General features: G+C 41.2%; 2 protein-coding genes across 5 annotated transcripts in view; both read left to right on the top strand.

The window, feature by feature from the left end:
• The first annotated feature begins 4,248 nt into the window (after positions 1 to 4,248).
• Positions 4,249 to 22,425, top strand: part of LOC123498209 — a 42,885-nt gene continuing 24,708 nt past the window's right edge. The window contains exons 1-2 of the mRNA XM_045245374.1: positions 4,249 to 4,667; positions 4,705 to 5,186. Coding sequence (XP_045101309.1) covers positions 4,249 to 4,667; positions 4,705 to 5,186 — 901 coding nt within the window. The remainder of the gene's footprint in view (positions 4,668 to 4,704; positions 5,187 to 22,425) is intronic.
• The window catches only part of LOC123498119, a 26,532-nt gene continuing 19,543 nt past the window's right edge, over positions 15,437 to 22,425 (top strand). Inside the window, exons 1-2 of one of the 4 annotated variants that reach the window (XM_045245283.1) lie at positions 15,440 to 15,567; positions 16,256 to 16,666. In XM_045245283.1, coding sequence (XP_045101218.1) covers positions 16,610 to 16,666 — 57 coding nt within the window. In that variant the 5' untranslated portion in view covers positions 15,440 to 15,567; positions 16,256 to 16,609. Of the gene's footprint in view, positions 15,568 to 16,255; positions 16,667 to 22,425 lie in introns of all 4 variants that reach the window. The other 3 variants (XM_045245282.1, XM_045245281.1, XM_045245284.1) reach the window with 3 other exon arrangements.

Raw genomic sequence — 22,425 nt, 5'->3', positions numbered from 1 at the left:
ACTTTGAGTGCAAGGGAAGCTTTTTTGGTGATATGTGTGACATGTTTGCTGTATCCATGTGGGCAGAGTTTTAATCCTAGTATGCTTGCTTCATTTGAAGTTTCCTTCAATATTAACCGGGGTTGTCTTTAGTAAAGCTATGGGGAGGATAGTGAATTTTGATGTGTTGGTTTTTATTTTCCATTTGTTCTCAAAATTATTCATGTTTTTTATTTCCTTCTCTATCTTTTTTGTTAGCATATTTCTTGATTTGCCTGCCTGGGGTATAATTTGTGTGATGTCGTCTGCGTATTGTATGTTTATCCCATCTGTAATAGGTGGAAGTATGTCGTATGTATATATTGTATAAAGTGTGGGTGATAGGCTGCTTCCTTGTGGTACACCACTGTGGAGTTCAAAGCTTTGGCTTTCGAAGCTATTTAGTGATATAGAGGGTGATCTATTGTCAAGAAAGCTACAAAGTAGTTTTGCTATTATTCTAGGAAGTTGTATCTGTTGTAATTTGTATTTGAGACCATTTGTCCATACTTTGTCAAATGCCTTGGAGACATCTCCTAAAACTATACAACATTGCTTTTTGTCTGAGAGGGCTTTTGAAATGGTTTCTGTGATAGTTGCTAGGGCTGTGTCTGTTGATCTATGTTTGTGGAAACCATGTTGTGAGTCTGGTAGAATATTGTTGTTCTCTAAGAATGTTCTGACTCTCATGTTAATTATTTTTTCATAGATTTTGCCAGGTACTTCAAGTAGTGAGATGGGGTGGAAGTTATTGGGGTCTGTTGTTGGTTTGTTTAGTTTGGGAATCAACTTTATTTTAGAATGTTTGAATATATTTGGGAAATATCCCATGGATAGCGATATGTTAAGTTTTGTGAATATTTCTAAGACTTCATCTGGTAGATTCTGTAGAATGGTCTTATTTATTTTAGAGTATCCTGGTGTGTTATTTCTTAATTGTTTTATAATGTTTTTAATTTTTTGTATTGTGATTTTGGGATGTTAAGTAGTTGTTATTATTTAGGTTATCTGGGTTCCCTTGATGATAGGGAAGTATTTCTACTATGATGTTATTGATCGTTCTCTTGATCAAACAACATATTTTCGGTTGGGTTTATTCTGAAGATATTACTCCAGATATCTCTGAAAATTTTTCCTTTGTCTTTTTCTTCATATATTTTTTTGGTTATTTTGTATTAGATAATGTGTTTGATTTGATGTGTTACCTTTTAGTTGTTTTATGTTTTGCCAAAATTTCTTTGGCTCTTTATAGTGTCTCTGCTTTCCTTATTTTGTTTTCCCAATTAATTGAGTTTTGTTTTCTGCATTCTTCTACAATGGTGTGTTTTAATGTTTTATATGTGATATATTTTGTGTAAGTCCATCCTGTTATTAAACTATATTCCATTAATCGTTTCACCCACCATTGCAGGTCTTTTATACGCTGGTTGTATATAGATTTTTGTGTTATTTTGTGTGTTCTGGTTGGTATATGTTTTCCCTTAGTTGATGTTATTGCAGTCATCCACTCTTTCAATGCCTTTTCCAAAGTAGGTTGGTTGATGTAAGGGTGTGTGTTAATGTTTTTTATTTTAAGTTTTGCTTTTTTTTTCTTTTTTCATTTATACCATGTGGGCTTTTCATGGGAATTTATGGGCTAAAGGGGATACTTTTTGGGTATCCCCTATCTCAAAGCCCATCCGCTAGGAAACCGTTGCCCCGAGTGAGGAAGCCCAACCTACACTTGGACCGTGGACAGGATTCGAACCCGTGCGCTTGGAGACCCCTCGGATCCCAAATTCTTCTTTGAATTCTTCCCAGTTAGTTTTGTTTGTTATGCATATAGGTGGTGTGTTTATTCTAATAGGAGATGAAGTTATTTTTATGATTATGGGTATGTGATCTGAGTCAGTTGTTGGTCCAGGTTGAATAAGTATGTTGTGGTATGTTTTATTGTTTGTTAGTATTATATCTGGTGTGGATAAGGTGTTGTGAGATATGTATGTAGGGAAATCTGGGCCTATATGTTTTAGTTTGTCATTATCAATAAGCATCATTAAGGCTTTACCTACATTATTATTCGTTTTATTGTCTATTTTGGGATGATGTGCGTTCAAGTCCCCTATGATGTAGGTTGGTATTGATTGGGACGCTATTGCATGGAAGTCTGGGATTGGTAAATAAGGCCTACGAAGTGGAAGGTATGTTGTTGTGATGTTTAACGGACCTGTACTTGTTTCTATTGTAATTTGCAGTATGTCAGTGTCATTATCATCTTTAATTTTGTGTTTCAGGTTATGTTTAACAAGAATAGCTGAACCATCATGCATTTCATCGCTGGAATTAGTGAGGTAAGTAGTGTAGTTGAAAATTTTTAAATTTTCGTGTTTTTTTATCCCATGACTATTAAGGAGTATTATATCTGGATTAATATCCTTGTATACATTACTGAGGGTGGTTTTCTTGCTGTTCCAGTGTTGTACATTGTGTTGTAAAATAATTAGTGTGTGTGGTGTGTGAGTGTGTGTCATGTTGTGTGAGATGATAGGTTAATGGGTGTTTGTTGCTATTAGTTTTTACTTGGAGGCATGTTTGTGGTAGGTTTTTGTTGATTTACTTCGGGGTGGTGTTCTCTCTTCAGAAAGTCCATTACAAATTTTGTTGAAGAGTGTCCTCAATTATACACCAGCAGTTAGACAGGTCTATCTCGTTGTTTATGAGGCAGTTATAAATTTTCTGTTCAGTATGTGCTGTGGTCGTAAATCTCCATTTAAATTTGCCCATGTCTATAGCTGTTTCTAAGTAATTCAAGCTGAATGTCTCTTTTAGCCATCCTTCGCTCTTTTTTGTAATAATTTGCATCCCTAATTGTGCACCAGGGAGCTTTTCCAGTGTGGGCATATCCTCAGTCTGAATGTTAGTAGGAATTGGCATGTGTTTGTTGCTAATTGTTGCATTTGTCTCCAAGTTTCGTGTGATAGTCTGGGAAGGGGCTGTGTTTGTGTTGATAGTTGTTTCTAAGTATTCTGAGGTTGTAGTGTCTAGAGTGTGCTGAGGCATTAAATTGAGAATACCGCTTGAGGGTGGATCTTCCGGTATGATTATGGTAGGAAGATTGTTCGCTTTGTATGGCTTGTTTAATTCTTTGCTAAAGCTGCCTGGGTTGACCGAGTTGAGGTGTTGGGCATGCATTAAACAAGTTTGAATTTTAATGTTTGTCTCTCTATCGATCTGGCATGTGGCAATTGGTTGAGGCATGGTTTGTTTTGTAGCTTGGCTGTAGGTGTGTGCATTTGTTTAGTTTTTTGCTTTGTGTTTATCAGAAATGGATTTTTTCCTCACAGGACATTTATTAGCTAAAGAATGATGTTCCCCAGGACAGGTTATGCATTTTTTGGTTGTTACATTGCATTGTTTCCAATTATGTTCTGTGCTGGAGCATTCTGAGCATATTTTGAAATCATTTCCTTTGGGACATTTGTTAGTCAGGTGGTCTTCAATGTCATAGCATTTTAAGCAGGTCAGGAAAGGGATGTGCTCGTCTATACTGATATTAAATTGCGGGATACTCATGTGAAAGGCAAGTAGTCCCTTGTCTGGCCTTCTTTGCTGCTGTAGAGCTGTTCAGAGTTATTTTGATTATTTTTGTTTTAGGGATCTTAAAGATGTTTTCAATCCCCTCGTTAAGAAAGCCATTTTCGTTGAGTAATTCTCCCTCAATTTCCTTTTTGCTATTACTATAAATGTGTTCATCGGTGTTGCGGACTTACGCTCCAGAACCTGACCTGTGTCGCCGCTGCAGCCGGTGGGGGAGTGTATGGCACAAGGCATGGAGGTGCATGGCGGCCCATCCTCGCTGTCGCTACTGTGCTGCCTCTCACGACTCTGATGTGTGCTTCCAGAAAATATCGCAGGGCCTCAAGTTCCTCCCAAGTGCTGCAACTGTCTGGGCTCCCATAATGCCCAGTCTGGTCACTGCCCCTACAAGCCACGTTCACCTGGGGCCACGCGTGGGCAGCCCTCTGTTGGTGAAGCAGCTGGTGACCAGCGGACCATCTTCAAGCCTGCACCACCCCCAGTGGGGAATGCTTGGGGTCGCGCTGCTACTGCCTCAGACTTCCCCGCTCTGTGCCCTCCCTCCAGGACCACTGCTGCCAGTCTTGCTGTTCCTCCTACTCCCACACCCAAGCCAGGGGATGCGACAGGACCCCTGATGCCAGCACCCATGCCCTGCTTCAGGATCTGCTTAGTATGGTGGCAGACCTTACCACACAAGTGGCCAGCATTGATGCTCGTCTTGGCAAGCTGGAAGCACAGCAGTGTTCTGTACAGGCGGGTGCCTCTGCCTGCAGTACTGTGCCCCAGGGCTCCAAGCATGACCATCCTCAGGCCTCCCCTGCTCCTGAAGAAGCTGCATCAGTGCCTGCTGAGGACTCTGACAAGCATGGGCCCTCCCATTCCCCTGAGCATGCCACGTCTTCTGCTGAGGGTACTGACAGGAAAGGTCTCCTCTCTACTCCTAAGGAAACATCGGCCGCTGACAAGGTAACTGCTATGGACTGTGCCCCAGTGGTGTCTGCAACATCTGCTGGCTCCACCACCCCACTCCAGAACACCCTTGCTCCTGGGACTATGGACCAGGATGCCTTTAATACTGTGGTGAGTCAGGTGCAAGGTCTGGGGCAACAAGTGTCTCTCATGATGCAGCGCTTGGACACCATCACTGCTGCCTCCCGCCCTCAACATGGACTGTAAGCCCTTTCGTACCTTAACTTGGAACATTAATGGTTTACGCACTCGTTTCCCTGATTTCCACTCTTATGTTATATCCAATAAGCCTGATATTGTTGCACTGCAGGAGGTTGGTCCTGAGGTGCCAGCACTGCGGGGTTATGTGTCTTATGTTCTCTCCTGTGCTGATGGCAGTAGCAGAGGCCTGGCAGTCTATGCTAAGCAGGGACTTCCCGTCACGCTTAGGGACAAAGGTGTAAGTAATGGCATAGAATTCATTATTATGTGTTTACATACTCAGGGTGAAGCCATCCTGATAGCTAATCTGTATGTACATGCCGGTGGCTTTCATGTTGCTCACCTCCCAGAATGTGTACTGGAAGAAAAATCTATTATAATGGGGGATATTAATGCCCGGCACAGGGACCTTGGGAGTTACCAGACGACAAATGTGAATGGTGCGCGGTGGAAAGCTTTTCTTGATTCTGCTGACAATGTTATGCTGACTGGTGATAGTGTTCCCACACATGTTCAGGGTGGCAGGCTAGATTATGTAGCCTTTATCAATTTCCCTTTGCCTTCTGCTGAAACTCATCTCCTCACATGCCTCCTCAGTGATCATTTTGCTCTGGAAACCACTTTTCTCCTTAACACTGCTCCTTACTTACAGCGGCCTCGGCTCAAAGTCCCAACAGCACGCTTGCCCCAACTTGTTTTGTGCGTCAAGAATTGGTATGCTGTAGCCAAAGGTACCTTTACTGATGCTGACTCTTTGTATCAGGGTTTGCTTTCTACAATTGTAGAGTTTGTCACTTGTGGTAGGATGCCTACCCAGGCACCTGCCAGTCCCCCTCCTACTTATGCTAGAGACCCAGTCCTCATCACCTGTCAGCAGAATTTAGCAGCTTACCAGGCCCGCTGGCAACAGGACCCCTCGGACAGTGATGCTCGAGAGGCTATGGTTGCTGTGGCGCGTCACTTGACTGAGCTTCGTCATCAGATGCGTCAGAAGTATTGGGGTGCCTTTTTAGCTAAGGTTCGTTCAACCAGAACACTAACTGCGCTCTGGTCCCATGTCAACCGCATCCGGGTAAAGGTAGGAAAGCTGCCACTGTCCCTGACCCTGCCAGTACAGCACAGGACTTACTGAATACTTGGACCAGTGCCTCGGCATTGGCTGGGCTCCTGCCTCCCACAGAGATGCCCTTGCTCGCCACAGACCTCACAGACTGGCCAGCCTGCAGTGCAATGTTTCTTTACTTGATGATACTTGTGTACCAATTACTCACGATGAACTCCTTTGTGCAGTCAAGCAGGGCCAGTCCACAGCACCTGGTCAGGATGGCCTTACATATGATATACTTAATGCATTGCTAGTTTTGCCAGAAAATCCTATATTAGATCTTTTAACATGTCTTATGCCTCAGGATGTCTGCCTCCTCATGGAAAACTGCTGTTATCATTCCTATTCCAAAGGGTGATGGTTCTTTCAGGCCTATTTCTTTAACTAGTTGTCTTTGTAAGATGATGGAGAGAGTCATATTAAGACGGTTACTTTATAAAGTGGGGGATCTTCTGTCGCAAAACTTGCATGGTTTTATGAAGGGCCGCTCTACCAGTGACTGTTTTATTAAGTGCCTCAGTAATGCCAATGTTAACTGTCGTGCCTTTATTGATCTCAAGGGTGCCTTTGACAAGGCCAACAGGGATGTCATTCTTGAGGAACTCATGTTGAAGGGTGTTAAAGGAAAGTTATTGGGGTGGATTTGGGATTATTTGTGTGACAGGAAGGCAAAGGTGTGGCTCCAGGGGGCAGTCTCTGCTGAAGGAATTTTGACTTGGGTACACCGCAGGGGGTGTACTCAGCCCCATGCTTTTCAATATACTTATGGATAAAATTGCCAGATATCCTTTTCCCCAGGGCACAGAGGTAATTGTCTATGCTGACGACATCTTGCTACAGTGTAATGCTCCTCGGACCCTTACCTCGGCCTTAAGCCATCTTGAGTCCCTGTGTACTGACATGGGCCTTGTCATCAATGAAACTAAAACTAAATTTCAAGCAACTCCCAGAGTTTGCAGACCACCAAGCATAAATTCCATAAAAATCAGTCGTGTGCAGTGCTATAAATACTTGGGAGCTCAACTCGGTTTTACTAAGGATTCTCACTGTATTACCTATGTTCGCAATCAATGTTTGTTACGGCTTGCTCCCCTACGAGTGCTAGCTCACAGGGGCTATGGTGTGGGTATCCCAGTGCTTAGGATGTTCTACATTTCTGTTATCAGGGCTTTAATAGACTATGCTGCTCCAGTCTTGTTTCGGTATAGTCCAACACAGCTGAAACCCCTTGAGTACATTCAGAATGAGAGCATGAGAGTAATCTTAGGCTGCCCCAAGACTGCAAAGCTTGAAGTTCTCCGAGCAGAATTGGACCTCCCCACCATTGTTTGTCGAATACAGGAAATCACCTGCCGTGCACTGTGTCGGATGGCATGTAATGGTGCCAGCCAACCCTTGCGTTCCCTTGCCCACCTTCATGCTAACCCCAGGGCCCCTGCTAACTCTTACTTGAGACAGCTTTTAACATCACTAACCAAATTTGATGTCCTTGACTCCTACCTCAATGTTGTTACCACCTCTGGTTCCCCCTCTTGGAGACCTCACAAAGTCAGTGTAGATATAGAAAAACTTGCTGCTCCTAAATATAACTGGTTCCCACATGAACTTAAAGATCTTTTTATGCATAAATTGTCTAACTACTCAAGGGTGCAGGCTGTACATGTTTACTGTGATGGTTCAGTGGATGGCAGCAAATCTGGATGTGGCCTGTTCATCCGCAACTACACCTCTCCCTCTGAATACACTGACACTGAGGTGTCCAAGAGGCTTCCTGACAACCTGTCCTCTACAAGGGCAGAACTATATGCCATGCTAGAAGGTTTACAAATTGTCCTTCCTTTGGGGAAAGATGTTTACTTTTTTTGTTGATAGTCAGGGTGCCTTATATTCATTGTTGTCTCCTTCCCCTGCTGATTGTGATCTCATCAACAAGTGTCTTGGTGTCATTGATCTCTTGGAGAGATAATCTCAGAGTATGTTTCACCTGGGTGCCTTCTCATGTTGGCATTTCCCATAATGAAAAAGCTGATGTTCTTGCCCGTCACTCCCTTACTGAGGACATTGCTGACTGTCCTGTTGAACACACTTATAATAACATCAAGGGTCAGCTTAAACGTCATGTTTGCAGCACCATTGCTCATAACCTTGACACTTGTTATGGGAAAGGCAGTCCCAGTTCAGTCCATTATGTACATGTCTCCCACACCAGCAGTGTCACCTATGGCAGGAAGAGTGCCGCCCATGACCTTGTTGCTATGCGTCTCAGGCTGGGTTACAGGTACTATTGGGAGGTCAGTGGGGCTGCTGCTGTGCCCTGTAAGCTGTGTCACAGTCCTGCAGGGCACACACTTGCCCACTATGTCATGGAGTGTCCCTTGCTGGTGCATTTCCGCCCACAGGGGAACTGGGACCTGCCACCAATGATAAGCTGGTTCTTCAACAATGACATCATCCCTGCCATCCTCAAGGATTTCCCACTTTTTGCTCCACCTTTGTAAATAATGTAAATATACTTAAGGTTATTTATTTTTGTACTGCAATACATTAGTTTTCTATGAACATTTGTTTGGGGATGGGTGGCAGGCTCCTCCCATCTCCTTTGTTGTACTTTTTTTTCAACAATAAACTTATCAAATCAAATCTATATATATATATATATATATATATATATATATATATATATATATATATATATATATATATATATATATATATATATATATATATATATATATATATTTATATAGGTTCCTTCCGTACTACACATGTAAAGTTTTCGTAGAGGGGTGGGTAGTAGACGCTTGACACAGACTCGGCATAGACACCATGCTACGAACACGTGTCCTGCGCTCTGTCCTTCAGCCACCTCTGTGTGGATTTTTTGTACACCTCTCAGGCCTAGGATTAGTTAAATAAAATTAGGAATCCCCTTGTCCCGTGTTTTTAGCTTTGCCTTTTCACTTTCCTCTCTTTAGCAGCAACAGAAGGTGTCTGTTGCCAGGTTGTCAGATTGTCTTCCCTCTCACACCTACAGAGGATCTGCCTCAGTGAGTGTGCTTTGGGGTGAATTAACACTGTCCGGTTCCCCCTAGAGTGGTTTGGCAGGACAATCTGACGTTAGGTAACTTCTCCCTGACCTCCTCCCACTTGTGTCCCGCTCCCCTCCTCCTGTCATGCCTGACGTACCCTTCTGCCCTCGCCCCGTAAGGGCGAGGGAAGACACTGATAGACGACCCCCGACTGCCAGACTGGTTATTGACCTATCTAAAGCTACATATGTGACTCTCCACTCAAAGACAAACACCCGCCTGTGTACTGTTAATTCTTTTATTATAAAGAAAGTTATTGATTGCAGTATTGGTAATGTCATAAATGTGAAGAAACTTGCCAGTGGTGATTTACTTGTTCAGACACTTAACGTAAATCAGGTCAAATCACTGTTGAAGCTCCGGTTCATTCATGACATCGAGGTCGAGGCTTCGATTCCAGTGTCCATGAACTCGTGTCGGGGAGTTGCTTCCCACCGCAATTTTGGGGATATGGAACCGACCGAGATCGTCAATTGCATGACTGACCAGGATGTTATTGATGTTCAAAAAATTACTTAAATGGTTGACGGTACCAGAAGGAGCACAGCTTCAGTCATTCTCACCTTCAGTGTTGCTAAGTTGCCAGAGAGGGTTCATGTAGGTTACGAGTCGGTTCCCATTCGTCCCTACATCCCAAATCCTCTTCGTTGATTCAAGTGCCAGCTTTATGATCACCATGGCAACGCTTGTCAGTCTTCTCATACTTACTGTGGTAGATGCGCAGGAGAAGGCCACTCAGTGGACCAGTGCACATCGTCGGTAGAGAAGTGCCGTAACTGTGAGGGTGCTCACTCCACTTTTTCATGCGATTGTCCGGCGTGGAAAGTGGAGAAAGAGGTCTGCACGGTTAAGGCTACTGAATGGATCTCTTACTATGAAGCAAGGATGTGAGTGAAGCAGACGCAGGCAGCGCCCGCTTCAAACGTCTCCTATGCTTTAACAGTAAGGGCTCCACCCAAGATGTGTACTGTTGCCATCCAGACTGACCTCAGTGACCTGCTGCCTGCTCCATCTACCACCACTGATTCCCCTTCAACCTCTGCCTCATCATCTGCTAAGACTACTTCTACTTCTACTAAAACTTCTACCCCTATCACTTCATCTGCTCCATATGTCTGCTATTTCTCGTACTCCCAGCAAGAGTGAGAAGACTGACAAGTCTAATAAATTAAATTTAACAAAACATTTCATATACTGTTACAAAATCTTGACCACTATTCCCTTTCAAAATTATTAACACTTTATAATAAAATCTGGACCTCTGACACCTTCCCCTAGTCTTGGCGTTTCGCCCACACCATTCCAATTCCTAAAAAGACTGGATGCCTTACGGACCCCAGTGCGTTTTGTCCTATTTCGCTCACGAGCTGTCTATGTAAAGTCATGGAACGTACGGTAAAGCGAAGGTTACTTTTTGTTTTAGAAGCAAAGGGTTTGTTAGGTGATCAGCAGTCGGGCTTTCGGAAATACCGAAGCACGGTGGATCACCTAACACACCTGGAGCATTGCATTTCAGAGGCATTTGCCAAAAAAGAATTCATGATAGGGTTGTTTTTAGACATCCACAAAGCCTTCGACATGACATGGCGACACAGTATCCTCATGAAACTCGATGCTCATGGCTTCAGAGGTAACTTGCCCATTTTTGTTTATAATTTTCTTCAGGACAGAACATTCTCTGTCAAGCTTCCTGGTAACATAATCTTGGACATTTTCGTCCAGGAGAACGGGATGCCGCAGGGTAGTGTTCTTAGTCCCATTTTATTTTGTTTAATGATTAATGATATTCTGTCAACGACTCCCATTCACAGGAATCTTAGATACTTACTGTATGCTGACGATTGTGCGTTATGGCACTCCTCGCCTAACGCACAATTCTTGGTGGGGCGGATTCAGGATGCTCTTGATTCCGTCCAGCATTGGGCCTCACTGTGGGGATTTAAGTTTTCTGTTGCAAAGTGTATCAGTGTTGTTTTCACTACACGTAACATACCTGATTTGCAATTAACTCTTCAAGGCCAACCAATACCATTTCAAAATTCAGTCAAGTTCTTGGGTCTGCATTTTGATAGCAGACTCAATTGGAAGACTCATGTTAATTAATTGCTCATTCATTGTCGTAAAAAATCAATGTCCTCAAATACCTTTCTGGTACTTCTTCATCGGGAGCAGACAGAAAATCTTTATTAATGGTGTACAAGTCCTTAATTCATTCTCATTTAGACTATGGCTCACCGGTGTATGGGTCTGCATCGGAACCAACACTGAGGAGGCTGGATGTTCTACAGAATGAATGTGTGCGAATGTCTTGGAGCCCTGCGCTGCATTCGTGTGGCGCGGATTGAGGTTGAGGCCAATATACCACCCTTGGACATTCATCGCAATTTCTTGCTTTTATTCATTGGGATAAAAACAGCCCGGAAGGCTCCCTTCGGCACAACAGCAACCAAAATTATATGGCAGCACCACCACCTCCACACTGCAGCTTGTCGTCCAGTCGCGACGCATCTGAACGCCCTCTGCCAGCTCACCGGCATCCGACTGGACGACACAGACCACCTGGTGCTACCTACTCTTCCCCCATGGAGGCAATCAACAACCACCTTCATCAAGAGCTGGCTTCCGGGGAAGAAGGCTGTTTTTGCCGAGGCGGAGCTCCACCAACACTTCCGGGCACTCGTCGCTGGCCTCCCTCCATCCCTACATCTTTACACAGACGGCTCCAAGACAGGTGAATGTGTGGGTGCAAGTGTGTGGTCGTGTGAATGTGCCCTCAGGTTCCGGCTGCCTATCCATACATCGATGTTTTCTGCTGAAATTTTTGCTATTGACAAAGCCATAGATTATTCTTTAAATTCACTTCATAATTCAATTGTCATTTTTTCGGACTCTATGTCTCTATGTCAGCCCTTCAGGCAATAGAGTCCGGCCGCACAGATACAAATGAAATCCAGGGCAACATCATTAATAAGCTGAATTCATGTCATAAATCCTTCTCACTGGTTTGGGTGCCTGGACATTCCAGTATATGCGGGAATGAACAGGCTGACAAGCTAGCTCAGTCTGCTGCAGAGCTCGAGGGAGCGTGGAACCTCCGTCGGGATCTGCAGTCATGTCTCTCAGTTGTTAAATCATTATCAAAACTCCTGTGGCAGAGTCACTGGGACAACCTCCACCTCCACACCACCAAACCCATCCTGGGCGAGTGGGCCTCCTCCAATCACCCCACAAGGTGGGAGGAGGTGGTCCTCGCACGCAAGATGTATTGGACTAAGAGGTGAACGCACTTCAGCATTATTGGAACCGCTGACGTCACCATGTGTATTGTTTACGTCTAGTGTTGTGGTGGTGTGTTCACGTGTGGCAGATTTTATCAGCAATTGTGTACTTTTCACGGGCTTTGTATTACGATATTAATAGTTAAATGGGTAAAGCAAGAGTGTGCGCTGTATTTGGATGTACACCTGGTAAGGACAGCAACCTAAGATACCATAAATTCCCATCTAATGATAACCTTGCTAGACAGTGGATCCATAAGTGTTTCCGTTCAGACCATATTAATATTAAGTATGCTGTGGTTTGTGAACGACATTTTAGTTCAGCCCAGATTGAACGAAATCTGAAGTACGAGCTTTTAAATTTGCCGGTTCCACGAACTGTGAGAAATTTAAAACAGGATGCAATTCCTGATCAGAATCTGCCATCACGAGGACACAGATGCCAGGGAATCGGCCATCCACCAGCATTTAAAGGTAAGAAACTGTGTATTTTGTAAGTGGTGGTGGTGGTGTTTGTAGTAAATAAGTGGTGGTGGTGGTAATACTAGGTTCTACTAAAGTAAGTGGTGGTGGTTCTAGTCTAATACATCTTGGTTCTAGTGAAGAATGTGGTATGATAGTGTTTCTAGTAAAGTAAGTGGTATGTGCTATGCTTGTGAAACGATCATAGTAGATGCTGGTGAAGCTAATACTAAGTTGGAGGGGCAAATATTGTAAGTATGTGGTGGTAGTTTAAATTAAAACATATGGTAGAGATGGTGGCATATCCCCATATTTTCTTACAAATCACTAAGAAACGTAAAATGCAGTTAATGGCATTATATCTACTAAACTTAGTAACCAAGATGCTAAAAGATAACCACTCAAATAAAAGAAATATGCGGAGCACCTATATTCCACAATTAAAATCTGTCCTAGTTGGTTGACATGCTGACGTCACGATTCTGGGTTTCTGGGTTTTAAAAGCCTCCCGCGCTACATCAATGATTTCAAGACTGAAGTGCGTTCACCTCTTAATCTAATACATCTTGCTCGCACGCCTCAGGATGTGCTGCACCCTCCCCACCCCACATGCTCCCGTACATAGCAAACGCCTTCCCACCACAGTGTTCCACCTATAATGTCACTCTTTCTGTCGAGCACATCCTGCTTCACTGTGTGCGTTATCGTGAGGAGAGGCGGCCCTTGGCGGTGTATTGCCGGGGTCGCGGCCTCCCGCTAAAGCAGACCACCCTCCTGGGTGATGAACACCCGGATGTGGTCGATATACTGATGATTTACCTGACTGAGGCCAATTTGATCAGAAAGTTGTGATTTATATGTATATATTAATACTATCTATTTTCCACTTTGTAAATATTTGTAAAATATATATGTAAACAAAAGTATGAAAGTGTATGTGATTACAGTTTTGCATGATCTGATGTGAATGTTTTCCCTTTCGTGTATATAAGCAATACGTAGTGATGCTACGTAGCCACCCTGTGTGCTTGTGATTTATCTCTCCCTTCCCAATGCCCTGACAAAGGACAATAGTTTTGAGTTAGGAGTAGGACCCCTGTGTGAATGAAGCGTGTATGGAACAATGTGTGAATGTATAATGTTATTTTTGTTTAAAAAAAAAAAAAAAAAAAAAATATATATATATATATATATATATATATATATATATATATATATATATATATATATATATATATGCTACGTAGCCACCCTGTGTGCTTGTGATTTATCTCTCCCTTCCCAATGCCCTGACAAAGGACAATAGTTTTGAGTTAGGAGTAGGACCCCTGTGTGAATGAAGCGTGTATGGAACAATGTGTGAATGTATAATGTTATTTTTTGTTTAAAAAAAAAAAAAAAAATATATATATATATATATATATATATATATATATATATATATATATATATATAAACTACATTAAGTAAATAAAAGTTGTATATATAAATAACAAAACTAAAATAAATTAGAAAAATGAAAAAAATAGCAAAATGGCCTAATACCCATGCCAGGGTAATGGCAAAAAAAAAAAAAAAAAAAAAACGACACGTTCAGTTCTAGTACGGGACCGGCTGGCTCGTACAGGGATCAGTAACACGGTTGCTGGCGCCGCCGAATTACACTTCGAGTTAAGGCGGCGTCACACTAGCACTTTTTCCGTCGTCTCAGGCGATTTCCGTCGTCTTTTTTACTCTTCTGTCAACTCTTTCCGTCGTCTTGAGTCAGACGGAACGCATCGTTTTCGTCTATAGCGCCATTTTATAGTCAAAATAAGAACTATGGTTTCTAATCAATTTTATTAAAAAGATATTTTTTTGTTAAACGGAAGAATGCTATTATCATGACGGAAGAAATTTAAATAAGTTGATGAATATACATTTGTATACTTTTTTTTTTTTTCTTCTTCTAGCCTAGCAATGAAAAGTTCCTCAGTTTTTGTACATTTCCAGGGGAGTGTAAATGTGCGACGCTTTTGAATATTTCCAAGTAGCTGGCCAAGATGAGCAGTGGACAAAACACACTGACGAATTTCTCATAGAGAGCATTAGAGCTCACCGTTGCCTTTGGGATCACAGAACAGCTGATTACATTATAAGGTGCAAAAAAGCCGCGGCTTGCTGGGGTGAATGAGGAGCCATGTTAGTTTACAATCGACAAGCGTGGCAAAGGCGGAAGCAAGCTTGTGTGTGACGGCCACCGTCTGCAAAAGTTGACAGTCGTCAGAAAATTGACAGAAAAAGAAGACGGAAAAGTGCTAGTGTGACGCCGCCTTTAGTCTTCATCCTGCCATTGTATGGTATTTTTTATTTACCCTTTGGAGATCTAACGTTGGTGACCTATCTATATCTATTCATATATATATATATATATATATATATATATATATATATATATATATATATATATATATATATATATATATATATATATATATATATATATATATATATATATATATATATATATATATATATATATATATATATATATATATATATATATATATATATATATATATATATATATATATATATATATATATATATATATATATATATATATATATTCAGTGCTACCAGCGCTTGAAAATTTTTCAAGATCTTGAAATATTTACCCTATCCTTGAAAGCTTGAAAAAAAAGTTAAAATTCCTAAAATCTTGAAAAATCTACAGTGACTACATAAAAGTCGCATAAAATGAGAGAGAGAGAGAGAGAGAGAGAGAGAGAGAGAGAGGATCAGCTGATGTCCAGCTGACGCGTACAATACACGTCCCACAGGCCACAGTGGCAGACACGCATTGACAGACTAGTCCTTCAGCTGGTGCCTTTGTTTTGCTTCGCTGGTGAGTGTATCTAGTGAATTGAAACTTAAAGAGTTTGTTATTCGTTATTGATATATTTCCACCCTATGTCATGGTGTATTATTCACTTAGACCCTTATTATTTGTCCCACGAGAACACAGTGAAGCTGAGTGTGCCATTCGAGGATTAGTGATAAGCAATTTGAGTCTCTGTAGCTAATGAGACTGATAAAAAACCAGTCAGTTGTACTGTTAACATATTATGTTATTTCAATATAAATATGAAGATTTAGTAGATAATAATACATTATGGTCAACCTTGAAAAAAAAAAAAATACCGATCTTGAAAGATTTCTACGACCTATCTTGAAAGATTTTTTCCCAACCGCTGGCAGCACTGATATATATATATATATATATATATATATATATATATATATATATATATATATATATATATATATATATATATATATATATATATATATATATATATATATATATATATATATATATATATATATATATATATATATATATATATATTATATTTCTGCTCATGTTCAATAGTACTTGTTAATTGTAACTAGCATTATTCGTGTAACTTGTATGTACGTAGGATTTACAATTCGTAACCATTAAAAAAAATGGTAATGAAATAACGAATCTGGTAATAATTGGTGTCGAATTTGGTAATACATGCCTCACAAAACTTGGCAACCCTGACCAGAACCACCTGTAACATCAAGATCAAGCCACGTAAACAAGGCATCTCAGCCTTCAAGAAGGTTAGGCTTCCGCTCCAACCCCAACCTACAGAAAACAAATCAACTCTACCGCACATAGCCTGAACACCTCACCACCGCAGCATTCCAGACCTTTGGGACACTAGAGGCTGTGACACACAGCCTGCACGGCCCCAACAAACTCCCAAGAAGAAGGCGGCGGCTCTCCGTCCTGGGCACTCAACACTCGACCTACCCACCCTCCTGGCGGCTTAAGGCTTCCACCCCTCCTGGCAACTTGCTGGCCTTCGCCTTAGCTGTGCCTTATTGTGGAAGATCGGCGAGCTACCTCGCCTGTGATGACCCACACTGGACTACCACAGGGCTCTACAGATCTTCGCGACACTAACAACAAGGTGATGCAACAACTTCTCCTTACCCATGATTATGTTAGTTTTCATTTGGACCAAGTCTCGGATGTGGATGTTCTACTTTTTTATTACAGTAAGGCCTTTGATGTTGTAAACCACCATGTCTTATTATCAAAATTATTTCAAATTGGTATCAGAAATCCACTGCTTGGCTGGATATGTAATTTTCTTACTAGTCGGAAAATGAAAGTTGTTGTTAATCATTCCTCTAGTCATGTATTTGATATTCCTAGTGGTGTTCTTCAGGGTTCAGTCCTTGGTCCCCTATTGTTTCTGATCTATATTAACCATGTCACTGCTGATCTTAATTGCAAATCAGTTTTGTTTGCTGATGATCTCAAACTGTATCTTGCTGTTCCATCAAAGAAATCAAATGTTTGTGATGCTGTTATGTCTTTACAAAATGATGTCTCGTTGCTATACCAAATAAGTCTATCTTGGGGTCTTTCCTTTTCCATGTGACAATACACTCACATAAACGAGCACAGGTAACATCGTTCCTCAGTGTCCAGCAGTCCATCACAGGTGGGTGTCACTCACTCTTCACCAAAGGTGGTAAATTTTTGAAAAATTTTATCAATGTTATAAACAATTTATGAGAAGCAATGAAAGACTCTACATATATGAAAATATGGCACTGACCTAATATACAGGTCCCTCTAGCTGTTTTCATTTCACGGCTCACCCCTTCGCAGCTCTTTTACTGAGATGCGGGAATGAAAATATGATAACCAAACTAACCTAATCCTAACTTTAACCTAACATGACATAACCTAGTTGAGGCGACATTGCACTGCTGATGTGTCTTCCGCAGAACCTTGTGACCAATAGTGTGGTTACGTATGCTAGCTAGGTTAAGTTATGGTTAGGTTAGTTTTGGTTATCATATTTTCAGTCCCATATCCAGTCAGCTGAGTGAAAGAGCTGCGAAACGGGTGCCAGGAAATGAGGAGAGCTGGAGGAACATCTATACAGTAATACTCTGCTTAACGAACGTTCGTCTAACGAATTTCCAGTTTAACATACTATATAGACCAAAAAGTCCGCATAACGTACAACCACATCCGTTGTAGCGAATCTTTTGGGTTTGAATTTGCCAGGTGAAGGACCGAACGTGGCAGCTTGGCTGTGATTGGTTGGCTCCCCACCTCTGTCTCTAGCACTCCTGGAGCTGGATGCAAGATTCCTTAACAACATCAGAGCAACTTCCTGCTACGAAATAGCTTCCATGAACGCTGGGAGGGATGGTGACAAAGTTGCTATCAGGTTGCTCTGAAGTTGCTGGGAACACCACCTCTTGAGGTGGTGTTACTGTCTTATATATGCATTTATGTTTACAAAACAACATTTCTATTAGCATTTTACAAAGCTGCCCCCAAGAAAGGGTTGTTTTGTAATGCATAAAGTTCAATCTTACATGGAATACCAAAAAATAAAGCAGAGATGAGATCAGCTACAGACGAAGCGGAGAATCATGGCGACTCGGCCGCTTCTTCTTCTTGTGATCTATTTAGCCTGCTTGTTGTCTTTCACCACAATATTAAATTTGTTTCCACTCCTCTATTGCCTGCTATAATGGATATCATATCATAGTATTCATATACGCTCATGCCATGAGGATAACCTCAACTCTATGGCACTTAGTGATAATGAATTACTAATGAAATACTGCGGTATTTCATTAGTACAGTAATCGCTCGCGTATCCGGATTGCCACTGTCCGGAATTCGCTATTATCCGGAGCTGCCCCCAAGCATATTCAAACCTACTGCATGAGCGATCCTTTGATCCTGCTAGGCAGCACAGCACTTAGGTGGCATCACAATAACACTTTTTCCGTCGTCTTCAACGATTTCCGTTGTTTTTTTACTGTTCTGTCAATTCTTTCCGTCATCTTGAGCCAGACGGAACACACCGTTTTCCTCTAGCGTCAATTTTTAGCCAAATTAAGATCTATGGTTTCTAACCAAAACTTTTATAATAAAATTTATTTTCTTGCTAATTGGAATGATGCTATAATCTCAACTTAACCCCTTCGTGCCGGATGTTAAAAAAGCCCGCCTCTATGATATACGGGTGGTAGTGCCACGCGCCCAAGCGTGGGAAACTCGTGCAAGCTTGTCATACTTATCGTCTTTGTGTATTATGCTGCTATTTTTTAGTCACTATATCGCCTTCGAAGAGGAAAGTCGACACTTCTCTCTTCGGAGAAAAAGAGAGAGAGAGAGAGTGTGACATTTGCTAATATTTTAGACACAAGCGGGACGCATGTAGCTTATCTTTCGAGAGGAAGAGGGGAGGGAAAGAAGGAGAGGAAACGAAGGAGGAGAGAGAGAGAGATTAGAAAATTTGTTGTTTTGTATTTGTGTGTGTGTGTGTGAGTGTGTGTGTGTGTGTGTGTGTGTGTGTGTGTGTGTGTGTGTGTGTGTGTGTGTGTGTGTGTGTGTGTGTGTGTGTGTATTTACCTAATTTACCTAATTGTAACATACGGGAAAGGAGCTATGCTCGTACTGTCCCGTCTCCATATCTACTAATGTCCAGCTTTTTCTTAAAATCATGAATATTCCTTGCGTTGACCACTTCCACGTCTAAACTATTCGTGTGTGTGTGTGTGTGTGTTTTCACGAATGTTACAAGGCGGGACGCATGTAACTTATCTTCGAGAGGAGATGGGAGGAGGAATGGAGAGAGAGAGAGAGAGAGAGAGAGATGGAAACAGTCTATGCCATTGGGTAATTTTAGACACAAGGCGGGATGCATGTAGCTTATCTTTAGTGATTGGTGGAGACAAGGATGGTGGGAGGAGCACTAGGATTTCAAGGACAGCATACGGCGTGTGTAGTTGGTATCCAACACACTATACGGGACAACTGAACTGAAGAAAGCTCAGAAAAAAAATATGATGTCTACGTAGGCGTCACCATATTTGCTACTGGGGCTTCATGACGCCCACATAGGCGTCACCGTATTGAAGGGGTTAAAATCATCTTCATAAGTAGATGTAAATATATGCATATTTACCTATTTGTGTATTACAGGGCCCGAGCTGAGCTCTCTGTGTCCTGTCTCCTTGTCCACTCCTGTCATATCTCTCTTTCATCTGATTGACACACACCGCATCAGCGACATCACTGCTCAGTTTATTCCACTTATCAATACTACGATGTGGGAAACTGTATTTTCTCACGTCATTTAGACAGATGTCTTTTATTAATTTTTTTCCATGTCCCCGGAGATGATTACTTGTGGTCATCTTTATCAACTCTCTGTCCAATATGTCAATCTTGTTCACCAATTTATACATAGTTATCATGTCTCCTCTTGTTCTCTCTTCTAATGTGGTCAGCCCCAGTTTCCTCAGTCTTTCCTGATAGTCTAACTCCCTGAGTCCTGGTACCATCCTTGTTGCCAGCCTCTGTACCCTTTCCACCTTCTTCACATTTTTCTTCATATGCAGTGACCAGACACAAGCTGCATATTCTAACTGGGGTCTTATTAAGGTACATAATATCTTCTTCATCATTCCTTCATCTAGGTAGTGGAATGCAAGGCCAATATTTTGAAGCATGTTATATGTTTTCCAAAAAATCTTGTTAATGTGTTTCTCCAGTGACAAAGTGTTTTGCATGGTTACTCCTAAGTCTTTCTCCTCATTGGTCTCTTTAATTTTCTCATCACCCAGCCTGTAATCCCTGTTTGGTCTGTATCTACTTCTTCCCATTTTCATAACATGGGTCTTGTCTATATTAAATTCCATCTGCCACTCTTTACTCCACTCATATATTTTATCAAGATCTTCCTGTAACTTGTTACAATCTTCCACATTCTTTACTCTCCTCATAATTTTAGTATCGTCCGCAAACATGTTCATGTAACTGTCAATTCCTACTGGCATATCATTAACATAAATCAAAAACATGATGGGACCAAGCACTGACCCTTGTGGAACTCCACTGGTTACCTTCTTCCACTCGGACTTCCTTCCTCTCACCACTGTTCTCATTTCTCTTCCCACTAAGTAATTTTCCATCCATTTTGCTAGTTTATCATTTACTCCTCCAATCTTCTTTAGTTTCCACATCAGTCTATTGTGTGGTACTTTATCAAAGGCCTTTCTCAAGTCCAGGTAGATAGCATCCACCCATCCCTCTCTATGTTGTAGTATGTCAGTCACTCTTGAATAAAAACATAATAAATTGGATATGCACGATCTTCCTTTTCTGAAACCAAACTGTCTTTCACTCAGAATGTTTTCACTTTCTAGATACTCACTCCACTTAGCTTTAATTACTTCTTCACATACCTTGCACAATATACTAGTCAACGATACTGGTCTATAATTTAGCGGTTCCATTCTACTACCATTCTTATATATAGGCACAATGTCAGCTCTTTTCCACTCTTTCGGGACTATTCCTGTTCGTATGGAGGTTTCCACAATATCAAATACGGGGTTCAACAATTGATCCTTACATTCTTTTAGCAACCTCCCAGATATGCCATCAGGCCCCATTGATTTATTAATATCCAAATTGCTTATAATTTTCCTTACATCTTCCTTAGTAACTATGATGTCCTACATTTGCTTTATTTCCGTAGGCCTTTCTCCTATAAAATGCTCCTCCTTTGTAAACACTTTGCAAAAGTTGTTGTTCAAAATTTCAGCAATATCTCTAGCATCCTCATATACTTCTTCCCCATTTTTTACCTTTTCTATTACCTTCCTTATATTTAGTTTTCCATTTATGAATTTGTAAAACATTTTAGGGTCACTATCACAGTTTTCCACCACCCTCTGTTCATATTCCTTTTGTGCTGTTCTCCTTGCTTCAACATATCTATTCCTTGCTGTTTTGCAAACTTCTCTTGATAATACATCACTGTTTTTCTTAAGTTTCTTCCATGCCTTTTCTTTGTTCTTTTTTGCTTCTTCACAATTTCTATTAAACCACTGTTTATTATTTAAAGTCCTCTTTCTGTGATATGGCACAAACTTTTTCACAGCAGAGTTATATAAATCCATAAATTTATCGTATTTCAATTGCATATCCCTTTCCTGGTATACCACGGACCAGTCAATTTCATTAAAGAACTCCCTTATATGGTTATAATTTGCCCTAATATAATTTTATTTTTCCTCCCTGCGTTCCACAATCTTATTCGTACTTAATTCTGTATCCAGCTCAAAGCTTAGGACATCATGATCGCTTTTCCCCAAGGGACATTCATGTTCAATTTCCTCTTTTAGAGAGATGCCCCTGGTAAATACCAAATCCAACCTTGCTGCAACATCTTGTCCCCTGCACCTTGTTGGTGATCTCACCCACTGTGTCATCAAGTTATTTGTTGCTACATTTAACAATTCCTCTGCCCACTCACCACCGTTAACCACTTCGTAGTTCTCCCACACTATTTCTTTACACTTAAAGTCCCCATCTATCATCACTATCCTTTCTGATGAGTTTTTGCTTCATTCTGTCTAGAGTATTTCTCATCACCATTTGATACTGTTCATATTCCCAAGCACTGGTTCTGGGTGGTATGTATACTGTTATAATATTAATGTCCCTCTTACCATCTGTTATAAGCATACTTATCACTTCCTCATTTCTCTTACTATAGTTCACCTCCTTCACTATCAGATCTTCCTTAGTAAGAACCATTATACCACCACCTCCTTTATTTTTTCTATCATTTCTCCATACTTTGTAGTGTTTTACAACAAACCAATCTAGCTTTATTTC

The sequence above is a fragment of the Portunus trituberculatus genome, chromosome 47 (genome assembly GCF_017591435.1).
Source record: "Portunus trituberculatus isolate SZX2019 chromosome 47, ASM1759143v1, whole genome shotgun sequence".
Taxonomy (NCBI): domain Eukaryota; kingdom Metazoa; phylum Arthropoda; class Malacostraca; order Decapoda; family Portunidae; genus Portunus; species Portunus trituberculatus.
The sequence above is the reverse complement of the archived record's forward strand: the minus strand, read 5'-3'. Positions and strand labels throughout refer to the sequence as shown.